General features: G+C 38.2%; 1 protein-coding gene across 3 annotated transcripts in view; it reads left to right on the top strand.

Annotated features, from left to right (window-relative positions):
* The first annotated feature begins 202 nt into the window (after positions 1 to 202).
* The window catches only part of ralgapa2 (Ral GTPase activating protein catalytic subunit alpha 2), a 110,469-nt gene continuing 94,255 nt past the window's right edge, over positions 203 to 16,416 (top strand). For all 3 annotated transcript variants that reach the window (XR_003691049.1, XM_028565089.1, XM_028565090.1), the window contains exon 1: positions 203 to 484. Coding sequence is in view for 2 of the 3 variants with exons in the window: in XM_028565089.1 (XP_028420890.1) it covers positions 379 to 484 (106 nt within the window). In the remaining variant the exon portion in view is untranslated. The remainder of the gene's footprint in view (positions 485 to 16,416) is intronic.

Below are 16,416 nucleotides of genomic sequence, written 5' to 3'. Positions count from 1 at the left end.
ATAGCTTGGCCTTAAACTAAAAAATATATAGGCCTAAGTAAAGTAAATTGAAAGTTGAAATGATTCATTATGCATAAAATGCATGAAAACAGAAAATTGTAACGTGCAATGAAAATTGATTAAAACCAACTGGAAGTGCAAGGTGAAACGGTTATAAACAAGGAGGCGTATTCATATAATGTGACCACTCCTCTCTGTCAGGCTGAGCTTCCGTGTTTACACACCCAAAAAAAAAAAAACAGGACACTAGTGGCCGTCAGACGAATGTTTACCGAGCAGACATAGAGTGGTGGTGAGGAAAGTGACAGTTACACTGGAGGCTTGGTGTATGGTGAAACACAGGTGATTTCAGCTTCCACGGTTGCATTTTACAGCGGAATGTTCACTCGAAGGGGGCATGGAGACGTCAAGAAATCTACACAGAAAGTTCTGGACCCAAAGAAGGATGTACTGACCCGGCTCAAACACCTCCGGTCACTGTTAGGTGAGTTAAATGTCACCGGGCTTTTGATGCTGCATCGCCGAGGCTTAGCTAGCCGAGCTAGCTAGCTGGCACCAGCCGACAGCTAACGTCAGACAAGGCGTCAGGTTAGCTGGCTGATTGTCACTGCCCTGACAAATGCAAGCTAGCTGACAGGTACTAAAAAATCCCTCTAAAAACCACCTTTGCAATTTGAAGTGTTTGCCAACCACCACACGTTTTTATTGATTTTTTTTTTTACGTACTAATATCAGACAAGTCGCACTGTGAAAAGGCTAGCTAAAATGAGCTAACTCCTCTTGCGGCTAACTTGCCAGCCAATGCTAACCGATGCTGCCTTGTCAGGGCATCAGTCGTAAAGAAGCAGTTGCCTAACATTACCACAACCTTTGTTGTCTTTTAGCCCTGTGTCATCCTGGCTGTTTTAAAAACCTAGTAATTGCAACTCTGTGTCTCGACACATCACAAACATAAGCCACAGTTGTAATACTTAATAGGCTGAAGTGAGAATATAGCTTTCCTCTAGCTGGTTGCATTGTGAGCTACTATCAAGTTACTCTATCCTCCTAGAGATATTTCATTTGAAAATTATGAAAAATGTAAACCTTAAGAAAGTAAACTGGTGAAGTCCTTTGTTTCTTTCATTAGACAAGGAAGTGCAGTATTTATCTGTTGTGTGGCTGTTGTTCCAGCCCTGTCTCCCTTCACTATGATACTCGAAAATAAATGAAATTGCTCTGTACTGTAGAAGCCTGACTTGTGCTGCACATCAGAGTTTTGTATTACATATAATGGAACCTATTTCCAATCCACTCTTATGGTTTCATTCATTGATCAACAATCACGATGGCTAAAGAGTCCAAATCCACTTTGCAAAACATGTGGCTTAAGTTGAAGGCAAATGACATGCAAGTTAAATAGTTTATGTCCATTCTGTTTTGCTAAGTCTGCTTGTCTCAAAAACACATCTAAACAATACAGCAAGTGTATGGCAGGTATGCAGATATATGTTTTTCATTGCATATCACCTGAGTACTCCTTCTGTTACAACCAAGACGACCTTCATAGTACTGGGGACTCCACATAAAACGGGATCAGTGAATACTTTAGGAAAGTGTGGAGAGGAAGAAAGCCGTCAGGAGGGAATTGTGAGTTATGGAGGAAAACTGCATTGGATTCATTATAAGTGCAACGTACTGTATGATGTTCTTTCTCTACAGAATTTCAGTCAAAGTAGGTCACTTATGCTCAGGTATTGCTCTGTACGTAGAGTTTGTCTCTGGTAAGGATGAAGGTCTCTAAGTATTGCAGTTTAATAATCTAATCAACTCGCCATTACACAATAAAGTAATATAGGTGAAGTTGATATTCTGATAATTATTACAGCTTTATCTATGTTTTGATATTTGCCAAAATAACATTGTTTACAGTATTAAAAAAAAAGTAATATAACTTGATTCCTGAACCTTTAAGACCTCTTGCTGTGACTGATTTTGATCAAATTTAACTTGAATACATCAAGACATGAGAACTGTATACCACATTAATATCGCCCAGATGATGGAAAATTAGGCACTTTCGGAGACAACTTCCCAGTGATTGTATGTCTGCAGTAGAAGTCAGTGGAAAGTGTCTAATGCATGCTTGCATCAGACAAGCACGCATCAGTCACAGTGGTATGTTTGCTGTTTTATTGATTTCTTGCACAGTGTCACAACTGTGAAAGCCATTATCAGCTAAATAGTTTCCAGAAGCTTGAGCAAAAAACTGTTGGAAGTTAACATGGTTAGATCTTTTTTGCTATCATAGCACACCTTCAATGTCAAGACTAGTACAACCAAAGTGGAGGCTGCGTGCCCTTTGTGTTTTTCTTTCCCTCATCTGCAGTTAAAGATAAGGCTGGTCTGTTTGTCCAGCAGCTGATAGAAAGGCCAACATGTTGATGTCCCCCCAGCCTCCCTGATTCCACCGTGCTTTCAGCTAAGGAAGGACTTCCTCCTGGTGCTGCTGCTTCCTGTGTGGACAGGAAGCAGTGATGAGAGATGTGCTGCTGTGGAGGACAGGACAGGGACGAGGGAATATAGCTGGCCTCATTTAATTGCTGACAGCAGTATTTTTGGAAATCAGAAGCATTTCACCTCAGATGAAAAGTAAGGCTGTCAGGATTAATTCCCTCATATGGTTATGGTAAAATGTCAACAGCTGTGGTGTATTTAAACAAAACTGTCATAATGTGTGATGGCAGAGAATTTGCTTTATATGTCAGCCAAAATTTCTAGGGGGCTCTGAAATTCAAAGTTCAAGTGTCACACCAATATTTAGTACAAAACTTGAGTTATTAGCAGCTTGTTGACCTTGTCGTAGACCCCCTTCAACTTTATTGTCCGAAAAAAGCTAAAATAGTCAAATATGTTGTAAGTTATGTCTCATTGTCTCTGTGACTTTGTAGTACCAGGAACAGAAATCTGCTATAACCAGCTTGTTGAAACTAGTCGTAGTATCAGTGGTATTGGAGTTGAAAGGACAATCTGTGGTCTGGGCTATTTTCAGAGTGGCCCTGTATTGGTTTTCTGCTCACTGAGCAGATCTGTGGGATAGAGTGTGAAAGCTGCTGCATGTTAATTTGCTGGTCATGCCTGGCTGGATTTGGCTGAGGTTGTTAATTACAGGAGGCCAGCAAACCACCTGATCATGCACTGTTTCTCTCAACTGAGGCACAAACGACTGTTTCGTGTTTAAAGTCATTTTCAAGCTCAGGCTCAACTCATTCTGCATTTGTTGTTCTATGCAACTTCCCCAATTCCTCCAAAAATAAGCTAGAAGTAGATGGTCAAAATGCTTAAATAAAATATCTCACTAATTTGATTGTATTGAATATCCATTGATTCCAGAAGGAGATGTTTGTGCCAGGACAGCTGTAGACCAGTCAGTGCTGCTGGAGCTACAGTCAGTGCTGCTGGAGCTAGTAGTCATTCTGTAGGCTTTGCTATCATGATGGCTTGAACATGGGCCCTATGGTTGAAGCACAAGTAACAGCACAAGCTATATCCTAAGGAGGTTTTGTTTGTTTCCTTTTGTTCTCTTCAACTGCTGTAATCAATCTAAACTTAAACCTGGTGGTGAACTGCATGCGAGTAACAGTGAATGTGTGTTGTTAGTAGAGATGGCCCGATACCGATTCCGATACCTGAACTTGTGTATCGGCCGATACCGAGTACCGATCCGATACCATTATGTCATATATTTTATTATGTTTTAACAGCTGTATACTACTATCCCTGTATGGATGTGATATAAATTCTATCTTTGTTGTCTGTCTGGCTCAGGTTAAACTCTTTGTGAAACATGAACAAACACAAACAATGAATGCCCCAGAACTTTCTTTTATTCTCCAGTTTGACAGTCAGTTATAACGGAAAAAGAACATAAATAAACTACTTTAATGTAGATTTTCTTTATTACGTGGTATCGGATCGGAGCATAAACTCCAGTACTTCCCGATACCGATACCAGCGTTTTAGGCAGTATTGGAGCCGATACTGGTATCGGAACATCTCTAATTGTTAGTGATAACGGCCGGGTGTGTTTATGAGTGTCTGTGTGTGAGTTTGTAGCCAAATGATTTCAAAGGAAACCCTGCACTCATCTTGAGAAGAAATTAAATAAAGTGTCTGTCATTAGGCTACACCTTATTTTTCTCCATGTGCGTGCGCTAAGTGTGGCTGAGGTCAGGGTTAACTGAAAGCGCTTTTAGATGAAATCACAAGGTGAAGCACCAGAGGAAACAATGAGCACAGGTTGCACAACACTGGAAGGGCTCTCAACAAGCTCCTCTGTGGGGCTGAAGTAAAGGCCGCGATCACTCAACTTCTGATACTTCCCATTTTGTAAAACACTCAGGTTAGACTTGTGAATAATGTCAGCCTCTTATCATCTTTTATCCCACGCTATGAAGGCATGATGTCGACACTTAGGTTTTTTTTTTTTTTTTCCTAAGTGGTATAACTACCAGAGTAAGCAATAACAAATGTTTGTTAACTTACTTTTATTAACTATTAAGGGTCTTGAGGCTTTTTCTCTTATGAAACTAGTTTAAAGTTTCATTATGAAAATAAATACAGGGCCTATACATTGTAGTGGATTAATGAAGCTTTTTGCACTGATAAGCACAAACACAATAGACTCTTTTATGTCAAAGTGAAAATAAATCTGTACAAATTGATTTCAATTACATCATTGGCCAAAATATAAGACAACCCTGATTATATGACAAACGCACATCATTTGAAGCAGTATGAGGCTTCCTTGCGTAAGTTGAGGGGAAAAAAACATTATTATTTGGACATTTGTTAGTAACACTGTTGAAAGCTATGAAGACACGATTGTCTGCTGTTGCTGTTAGGCGACACTAGACGGCCATTAACAGGTCTCTGTCTGGTGGTGTTGCCTATTATGATAACGGCTTCTGTTATTATGGTCTGGTTATTTAGCAGAGCAGAGCTGCTTGAGAAGAAGATTTAAAAGAAGGAATGAGCCACAGAGTCAGCTGGTAAACATTTAAGTTATGGGGGAATGTAATGTTGCACGATTTTAACTTAGATTAGCTAGATAGAACTACAGAAAATTCAGATGACTTTAGTAAATGTTGCAGTGTGATTTACTTTCCCTGACCAAATTCACCACCCAGTCCCAAGCTGTGATAAACTGTTAATATCTGACTGTCAATATCAGTCAAGTGCTTCTTGAGATAGGGAATCTGGTTTTGCCTCCATCTCAAAATCAAAGGCAGGCTGCCTATTTTTTGTTTTGACGGCCTAAAATTAGTTGGGGAAAAAAAAACCTGAACAAAGTACATTAGAGACAGTGCTGCTAAATACATAGCCTAAGTTCTGTCCTCTGTCATACCCAGCCTTACAGGAGACGTTGGATAGTAAAATATGATGACCTCATCATTTTAACAGAGATAAAACACAAAACAACACGTGTTTATTTTGTCATTATCCACAACTACAGCTCGTGAGGCTTTTTCCCAGTGTGCAAATGGCAAATGCTTGGAATATGTTGTTGTTAATGTCAAATTAGCTCAGGTTCAGCTTTTTATAGAGATCAATGAAAAAAACCTCTATGAGAAAAGTAATGGTGATACAGATAGCGGAACAGAGGCTAGCTTAAGGAGCCAGGCACCTCCTAAAGCAGGTGCGTGCTGAGACTAGTATTGTGAAGCAGCTGTAGTTAAGAGTGCTAAGATATAGTCACTAGGGGTAATTGATAACAGTTTTTTGGGTCAGAGAGAGTAGGACTTAACCGAGTTTGGAAGTTGGTGTAATGTAAATCTGCATTTTGGCCATGTTTTCCACTTTTGATTTTTAAATCAGATTAATAGACCTGTTAGTGTTAAAAATAAAAGGTGCACATTAACTCTTATTATTTATACATTTTAATTACTCTCCTCTCCTTTGTTATTCTTGAATTTTAAGTAGCATATGTGAGTCTTCATCTCCACTGGTGCCAGTGTCAAGATAAGCAGTTGGCGGTATAAATAAGTCCTGTGCTGCACTCCCTGGGCCATTAGAATTGCAAACTATGCTATGATAAAACAGCAGTTAGCTATTGCACATTATATTTATTTATTACTGGTGCTGGCTCACCACACCTCATAGTGTCTGGTGAGATCTTAATGGTGTGTTGATGCTGCAGTGTGTTCACATCAAATATTGGCCATTTGTCAAATCACGGGTAGTTATTTGCAGGGATGTCATTGGTTTCTGTAATGGTCTGGCGCTTGCATGAAATAGGCTACTTGAATCTATTTCAATGTCTCTATTTCAATGTCTTGTGTCTTTCCTCATTTTTTATTTTTATTTTTCTATACTGTACAGAAAGTTTTCTGTTTTCAGTCTGTGGTATTACTGTTGTGTTACAGAGCTTCCTTGAAACACACTTTTCAGATATGATGAAAAAAACCAGTTTGTCTAGTTCAACAGTTTACCTGTCCTGCTTTTATAATAGCCAGACCTAGCCCAAGACCTGCAGTTTAATATGACACTACTTGTTATCAAGATTTGATCTCAAAGTGGATTTATATTTTATGTTGCCTTTCTGAATTTCCAAGCTCCTGCTGTAATCTGCTATGGATTTCCAGGTTTAAAGCCAAAAGAAAATAAACACTTAGTTTTGGCTTACAGTACAGGCTTACCGATTGCTACAGAGAGTCGTTAGAGAGCAATTTTTAGGTTTAGTAAAAAATACTGGGTGATGTAAAAGATATCTACACTTCTTTTTTCATGTAGTACCTTTGTCTTTATGTATTCCCTTCTGTGAACCCCTGAATGATTACATTTGGCATGTAGAAAAAGTGAGGGATTAGCTAAAGTTGAAAAACCAATAAAGTGTTGCTATCACATTTAGTTTTAATAATTAAGTGGATAAAAATATGGACTTCCATGTTTTAACTGTTTTCTCTAGAGTGGAGTGGAGAGTGAATAATGTCAGTTATTTAGTTTTCCTGAAAAATAGGAATTAGTACATTAATAAGGGTTGATGTTTTATCTTCGGTCTCTAATAGCATGCTTCAGGCCTCCCTTTCTTTTAAAGTTTTACCTGTTTGCATTTTAGAATTATAAATGAACAGACAAGAAGCACAACATTAAACTAAAGTATAACTGTTCAGAATTAAACATAGTAATTTGTAGGTTGAAACCAGATTGTTTAGTTTCCATCTTTTAATTTGGGATTTTTACTGCCCTTTGTTTAAGGAAAGGTAATGCCCAGAAGGACTCATTTGACCACAGGTAAACAAAATGTAACCCCTGTGTTGATAAAGATAAGGATTTTAGTTGTACAGTACCTTAAGAAGAGTGAAAGTTGCAAGTTTAGCAGCTCTTCAGTCCTAAGCTGCAGAGATAAGCCACTCTCTGCTGTGTGAGCTCAGACTGGGATAAGGTCAGGCTTTGCCAGGTCTACCATGACTCTTTCACACTGTGCTCTATGTAGACCCATAGTCCCCAATCTGTTACACAGCTAGACAGACTGCAAGTTGGGAGGCATTCATGGAGTGTTTGGCACAGTGGCGTCTTAATGAAATTATATGCACCATAAGTGTTGTCATTGCAGGAAAGGCCCTTTTCATAATAATTCCATTTCTTGGATTTGTTTTAATGCAGGTGCAGTTTGTGCTAAACCCTGAATCATAAATAATATGAGCATTCACCCTGAGCTTCCTATTACTTCTTCAGAGCCATTACACCTGTTGACATTTTAAATTAGGTTTAGTTATTACAGACTGGCATACCTTATGAATTGTAACCCATTTATTTATTTATTTATTTTTATTGAGGATCCCATTAGCTGAAAGTCTGTGCAATCAGCTAGTCTCCCTGGGGTCCATTCTAAAAAAAATTACATTACATTACAACAACAATATACACATTTCAACCATAACAAAATCGCTACACATTTCATATCTATACATACATACACATACATACATACATACATACATACAATCTAATTTCCATTCATAGTAGGACTAAATGTTAATACAATATTAATATAATAACTTTAATCAAAACATATAAAAACCTACATCAACACAAAACCTCTAAGATTTCTTTTAAATGACTGCTTATTACAAAGCTGACGCACTTCAATAGGAATGTTATTCCAGATGACAATAGCTCTATACAGGACAGTTTCCTTCATAAAATTAGTTTTTGGATAGGGGATTGTTATATGACCAGTATTTGCCTTTCTGGTGTTATGATTATGCACGGAGTTGCAATACACTAATTGATTAAACTGAGAAATAGGCATTTTCATTGTCAATGTGTTATATATCATAGTACCTAAAGTAACTGTTAGTCTTTGGTGTAAAGTGAGCCAAGAAAGAGTGGAATACATCTGATCTCTACTTGTTTTAATTGAGCAGCCCAGTACAAGTCTCGCTGTTTCATTTTTCATTTCACCTGAATTTTAGTTAAGTCCTTTTTAGTTGCAGAGGACCACACCTCGGTGCAATATGACAAATGACATAATATTAATGACTCTGTTACTATTTTTTAAGTTTTCCTGATTTACATATTGACGACATTTTTTTGTTATTGCAATGCCACATCCTATTCTGTTAAAATCGTATTTATGTGTTCTGTCCATGAGAGACTACTATCAATAACAAAACCTAACAATTTAGCCTTTTCTACTTGTTGTATTCTTTGTCCGGCTATTTGTAACTTTAATTCCGATCCTAGCATCAATTTTTGTTTTGATCCGATGATCATACTATTTGTTTTGGATATATTTAATGCTAATTTGTTTCCACTAACCCACTTATACACAGAATCTAATTCTCTAGACAGAACATGATTAATTTTATCACATGAATCTGAAGCGTAGTAAACAGTTGAGTCATCTGCAAACATTGTCATTGATGCTTTTTTAACAGTTAAGGGCAAATCGTTAATAAAAAATGAAAACAAAAGAGGACCCAAGCAACTTCCTTGTGGTAAACCACAAACTTTTGTAATTAGATAAAGAACCATTATAAAAAACCCGCTGAGTTCTATGAAAGATAACTTTTCATTAATGTAACAAAAGAGGGAGAAAATCCATAGCTCTTTAATTTCTCAATTAAAATATGATGATCAATTACATCAAAAGCAGCACTGAAGTCCAACATAACCACACCAACTATTTCAGAATTATCCATACTTCTAAGCCATCCATCAGTCATTTGTGTGAGAGCTGTACTAGTCGAATGTGCCTTTCTATATGCGTGCTGAAAATTAGTCATCAAATTATTATTCTGGAAATAATTACAAATTTGTGTATGAATGATCTTTTCCAATATTTTACTGAGTGCAGGCAGAATACTTATAGGTCTACAGTTATGCCCATTATAAGGTAATCGATTGTTTTTTATTAATGGAATAATTTTTCCTTTCTTCCACAAAGATGGATAAATCCCACTTGCTATACACTGATTAAATATATAACACAACGGAGCAGCAATATATTCAGCAGTTTTGTTCAATACTTTGCTGTCTAAGTTGTCTGTACTCATGCTGTGTCTTTGTCAACTCAGAGCTATGGCAACTTCGAAAGGGGCGAGCCCACTACAGGCGTACATGTCAGTTAGTCAGAGTCCACAATTGTGCTATGCTGCAAACTGAAAGCTTTATAAGCTAAACCAATCCATGGAATATGAGTCTCTTGTCATTACTGATGAAGTGAAAATGAAGTGAATTGGCTCCAATCGACCCACTGATAAGAAATGTCAGTTTGGCCCAGTGACTGCTGAATTATGATTGACATCTCCAGACTGGCACAGCTTGGAGCACATTTAACAGTGTTAGAAGCAGCAGTGTGTTCTCAAGGCTTACAATTAGTGCTGGGCACTATATCGATATTATATCGCTATATGAGGCTAGATATCGTCTTAAATTTTTATTTATTGCAATATGACTAGGGATGTAGCAATTAACCGGTTTCCCTATTAACCACGCTTTAAAATGTCACAGTTAATTATCGTCAAAGCTCCACTACACAGTGTTAACTGACTGCACGTTATGTGTAGCAGCGTGTGCAGTTCTTATTAAACCTCCTTGACAACATACATGCTAGTGTGCGCACACGCGCTACACACATGAAATCAGACGCCTGTCACTGCGAGTATTGACTCAGAGTGATGTACAACGGCGTCCCGTGGTGGGATAACTTACTCCTGCAATGTTTGGTTACATAAAGTTAGCAAACAGCAGTAAAACCCAGCGCAAAACCAGCCCCTGACCTCAGGACAGCTGCAGCTGCAACTGGGAATTCAACCCAAGTTGGTAAGCTTGCTAGCAACTTTATTGTTTAACGTTGTTGTTAAGTGTTTATTAGCTTGGTAACTTGACCAGTTATCTAACGTTAGCCTGTTTTAATGTTAACGGTGACGTTACAGTTAACATCGAACGAGTCATAAGCCGACGTTTTCATTTACAGTGAGGTGAGCTGATGATAACGTTACGTTGGTGTGAGTCGAAACTCTGCAACACCTGAATCATGTCACTGACGCTACCACTTAACGTTACTTACTCCTTTTCATCCCCTATAATATGGGACAGAAGGCTGCAAAGAGATCTGTGCATTGCAGTTCGTCGTTGGCAACATGCGGCGAATCTCCCTGTGACAGGTGCATCTTGGCTAGCAGCTCCTCCAACTTTAGACACACCAGCTAGCAGGGTTGTTTCTAGCCCAAAAAGGGCCAACTTCTTCTTAAGAAGGACAACACTGTTTTTGTTTGTGGTGTGACTGATTCACCTCTAGTCTCTAATCTTTGCAGATTAATTTAAATAAAAAGGTTGATGATTGATCATATATATCGTATATCATTTTCAAAACCTAAAAAACTGTTACTGTTATTTCTGTTTTAAAAGGCAGCAATGAATAACACATTAAAATGAATGTTCATGTGATTTCATACATTAGTAGTGAAATTATGCATAATAATCATGAAACTGTGATTATTCTTCAGACTATAATCGTACCAACAAAATCTCTAATCGTTGCATCCCTAAATATGACACGTGTTGTCTGTTCCTTGTTTTAAAGGCTGCATTACAGTAAACTGATGCCATTTTCTAAACTCACCAGACTGATCTAGCTGTTCTATTATTTGCCTTTACCCACTTTGTCTTTATATCTGCATTACTGATGAGTGTTTATTAAAGATATTGTGTAAATATTTTGTGAAAGCACCAATTGTCAACCCACAATATCGCCACAAAATCGATATTGATGTGTGATTAGGTCAAAAATATCATGTTTGATTTTCTCCATATTGCACAGCTCTACTTCAAATGAAGCTGATACAGCCTGCTACCTGTTGTAACTCTGTAAAGTGCATCATATGACCGACTTTTCCTTCTCAACTCCATTTATGATTAAACTCCTTTTACTGTAGTCAAATATCAACCTCCTCACGCAGCCATTGGTGAAGTGCTGTCAGCAGCTTATCTGTTTCTTTTTTATTGTCTTCTCTGTGGTAACAGAAAGCACATAAAATACAATATAGCATTTAAATGTCCATAACATACCATTTAGTATTGTATTTGAACAAAGAGAAAATAGGTGAGATTAAAATCTAAAACCTTCAATTGATGAAAAGTATAATTTTGGAACCGGTTAAAATAGTGCTTCTGTCAATCAGTCCCTCCAGGATTTAAAATGTATTTATTAATCAAATTTGAACAAATCTGCCAGGGCCCTCTGTACAAACAATAACATTTGTCCTTGAAAAAAAAGTCCCTTTGGGGTGGACTTTGGTTTTTTCCACTTTGTATACCTGTAACGTGCACAAAAAAGATATATAACACAATAAAGGAAAGGGGAAAAAGCCAAAAAGCATAATATGAGCACTTAAGAGAACAAACAAGGAAATTAATTTGGCGACGTACGTGTGTTACGTCAACCTGTTGTTATGGCTCTCAGCATCACATACTGATGCAAAATCTGGCACGTGGGACTGCTGTGGTTGGCTGAAGTTGCGGGAAACTCTGGTTATTGTTGGTCAAATTTGCGGTAAAGTTGCGGTGATTGGTCTAAATATCTAGTCACACCGAATTCACGATGATTGGTTGAATTTGCGTGAATTTTTGTGATTGTAACATCGCAAATTCCTGGAGGGATTGGTCAGTGTACCTCCCTTGTGCAAATCTCCAGATGATTGCCAAAAGAAAAATTCCAAAGGAAAACTCCTCTCTAATTTTTTAATTGATCAATCTTGTGCAGTCTCTTTAAGTTGGTCCTTCTTTGTTTGTAGACAACCATTTAGGGAGGGAAGCGCCATCTATGGTGCATCCATCAACATCCACATTAGCTACCACCCCCGTATCTCTTCTACTATGTGTTGACACCCTCTAGGCATCCCTCTGTCGGAGCTCTTAAAGAGTCCTCTGTGTCTGATCTGAGCGTACTGCCAAAGAAACATATCAGTCTTTTCTCTGTCCTCATCTCCTTTCTGGCAAGAATATAGTGCACCTGCAGTGTAAGCTACCCCAGAGCTAATGCAAATGAGTCTGATCAAAGGCCTGATTAGACTGCTTTTTGAGTATGACGTGGCATATTAATGATTCTGCTTTAGGTGGCATAAGTGGCATACATTGTAAGTTGCCCAAAGGGTTAAATATGGTTTAACACAACCTTTGAACATTAAATGTGAGAACTTATTGCAAGTGTTGTTTGCTTATTAAGTTTGAACAGGGAGCTGTAGGCGGAGTAGCCAGTTTGGTTTTGATTGTGTAAATATACCAAAGGCTTTAGCTGACTAGATGACCTTCACCTTCTTGGCTAACAAGCCCTATGTGTGCACTGCTGTGTGCACTCTGTTTTTGCTCGCTAGGCAAACCCAGTTTAACATCAGTTCATTAGAATAGCAAGCAACTAAAAGAGACTCTAATTATTCAGTTGAAGCTTAAAATTATGCTGCTTTTTCCAGCAGATGGATATTATCCTTCTTTCTCTGGTTACCTAATGTAAAGTTGTTATGCACCATAGGGCTGGGCGATTTAAAGGTATATTTTATTATGAACTTTAGTGCAAAATAAACATAACTTGCAAGGATCAGAATGTAACTCGTTGTCCATGTTAATATTACCGTAATACAGTTTGGTCGCTGTTTTTTCAACATTGCGATAGAAGCGATATAAAAAAATATATATAGATATAGGCATTTTTATATAATTTTGACAATATATATCATCATATCGCCCAGCACTACACCAAAGGTATGCCATAGAGTTATATAGCCTAATACTGTGTGGGACCCAGCAGTTTAATCCACCCTTTCACTCTTGGCCCCTGAAGTCACAGGGAAACTTTTAGTGCTGTAATGACATTTGAAATATCAGAATTCAATTTATCCAGCCAGAGGTTGAAAAATAATGGCATAATCTTTGCACTGACATTGTGGAAATGATCTGCCTCCATAGAACATTTTGTGAATGTGCTGTGTTTTTCTGCCCTTCAAAGTATTAAATTTTGGCCCTCAGCTCTGGCTGCACGTTATTATTTTCCAGCTGGTCCTGTCACATGGGGTTTGCACATCTGCCCTTCCCTGACAGGAAACATCACACACTGTTTGGCATATGTTTAATTCCACTAGAGAAGATTGCAGGTCTCTGCATCATTAAGTTATCACTGTCAGCAGTATCTAGACCATTGTTCATAGTTCTTTGTTGGTTTACAATAAGGCTGACTTAATGATCCCCTTGCAGAATAATCAGTTTAATGTAATTGAGGTAGCTGATGGTCAATAGTTGAGTTTTTAGCTTCAGTCGATAGAATTTGGGGCAACAATTGACGTTTGGTTTGTTTTGTTATTGAACTTGGCTGGGTTTTCTTAGCACCCCTCTATCCATTCTCGTTTCCCTTCTATTAGTTCTGCAGCACTCTCTCTTCTACAATAAGTGCTGTTATGTGTGAATCACATCACTGAGTGTTGGCATTAACTGTGCTTCCTTAAACAGAGAGGTTCCGAAAACAAGGGTGCCAAGCTATCAGCTTATTCAGCTGCAGTCACCAGTGTTAAGACGCATGGTTTCTTCCCACCATAATAGTCCTGTGTGATCACAGCAATCCACAGCTGCTGCTCGTCCAGCACTCTTTTCCTGTCTTTGACATTAGAGTCTTGCAAACAAAGGGGTGTCAATTGTAGGACACTGTTGTCTTGTTGGGCTTAGAGGATACTATGTCATCCCCTGCATTCCCAGGCCCATGTTGTTACCTGAGAAGTCAGTGAAGCCCATTGAGCGAAGGCTGGATATTGCAGTTCACAATACTGACAACCATTGTACTACTTCATCCTTTCAGCCAAACACTTCTTTTACAAAAGGTAAGACTTAAACCAGAGAGCAGGAACAAATAATGTCATGTGGAATGATTTAATTCTTACTGGCTTTAAAGCTGTGGTACACGGTATATTTTTGCCGTTGTTGGGTAACAATTCCATAATAATCTTTCAGCATATTGCAACCATTGCAATGGTCTGAGAGAAAACTAGACTTCTGCAGCTCCTCTTGGCTCTGTTTTTATTTTATTTAAGATGTATATTTGGCCATTTTAGCCTTTAATAGACAGGAAAGGGGGGAGAGAGGGGGAAGACATGCAGCAAATGGCTGCAGGTTGGACTCAAACCCTGAGCTGCTGCATCAAGGAATGAGCCTCTGCATATGGGTGCCCTCTCTACCAGGTGAGCTACCCAGGCGCCCTAAAAATTTTATTTTGATAGCAAGGACAATGTATTTTATTATTTTTTATCCAGCACACACAAGGCGAACAAGAATTCTGAAATATTTGTAATTTAAATTGGATTTTGGTTAATAGTTTAAAGATTCTGTACATATTGTTTTATAAACATTTGGTGAACCGACCGCTTTGCTTATGCATAAATACTTACCCTTGACCCTTTGACATTTGACATTTTCCTTCTGATTAGTGTCTTGTCAGCCTTTTCCAAGATTATTAGCTCCCACCTGATTCTAGCCCAGTGTCAGAAAGCATGCAATCTTTCTTTTCTCTTAAGGCCTTTCACTCCTCCCGTCATGCTCCAGTGGCTGGTTAGGGGTATTTGAGCAGATGGAGAGCAGTGAGTGAAGGCTGGAGAGCACATCAACTCCTCAGACACACAAAAATATTCAAATAACTGCTGCATAATTATTATACAGACTTCCTCTGTTCTTTTTCTATCTCTTTCATGCACACAGGTACACCATTTGCACTGTTCAGACCTGTTTGATATGAAGAAATTGTATTTTTTGATTGCCTAATTAGACATGTTTAAATCTTGATGGATATTAGGCGTTACATTGTTTTCCTTGGAACTTATCTTAAAGAGAGAGAGACTGGTCTAATTATAGAACACAGGTCAAATCTACTTTTTGTCTATTGTCTGAGAGATTTTGTGGAATGGTTCAGTTTTTAAGCAAGTCAGCTGTAATTGGGCTCAACCCTGTTTTTATCTCAACAGCAGCCTACTTAAAGAAGTATTTTACTGCTGGAAAGAGGTTCTTTTCATAAAACTGGGCTGTCTGTCTATGCAGTAGAATGGCACAAACATTTTTTAAATTAGTGCTACGTGACCAGAGAAAAAAGACTAATATTTACTTTTGCAGCAAAAAACAAATCTCCCAGTGTTTTAGTTGGCCTTTGAGTAGGGAGATCTGGACACTGGTAAGATGGAGGAAAGTTTAACTATAAACTTTATTGCAGAGTCACATGCATGACTTAATATCATGTTTATATTTGCAACAGTTGTGAATTAATGTGTAGGATATTAAATGGACAGTGGATTTTCTAAACAAAAACAATCTACTTGTACACTTAAAGTGACATTTGGGCAATGTTGTTATCCACATTTAGCAATCAAGTATTTTTTATTTTGTCTCTAAAAGGTGATGTGTGGGTATACTGTAAGCTCTAGTCAATCTTCGCAGTTAACACTTTTTTGGTACAGCAGAGCAGTTTATCATTCCAACTACCTATACTGAACACCGTCATCTAGGTTAGCTGATGCTGCCAGCTCTGAGATAAATGCAAAGAATCAATGGGAAGAAACCAGTTATATTCAGTGTTTCTGGAACAAAACACCATATACTATTAATGGTGTATGCTTTGCATATTTGTCAGGCAAGCAAACATCAGATAAAATATTAGCCACAGCTGGGGTGTTGCTTCACCACTGATGGTCAGACTTTGCCTACATCCACAGCCTCTGGTGTTGGCTGTTGCAGCTTATGCCAAAGTGGAGAATTGCTGTATGCACTTTTCACTAGCTAAATAAAGACTAAATCGCTGCATGGACAATCATTACTCCTACGATTAAAGTTTTCCTGAAGTTTCCCAATGTGTGTGAGGGTGTGCGCTCGTGTGTTTCAGTGTTTGTACTTAAATGTGAATTG

This window comes from Perca flavescens, chromosome 20, assembly GCF_004354835.1.
Source record: "Perca flavescens isolate YP-PL-M2 chromosome 20, PFLA_1.0, whole genome shotgun sequence".
Lineage (NCBI taxonomy): Eukaryota > Metazoa > Chordata > Actinopteri > Perciformes > Percidae > Perca > Perca flavescens.
Note: the sequence above shows the minus strand (reverse complement) of the source record. Positions and strands in the feature narration are given on the sequence as shown.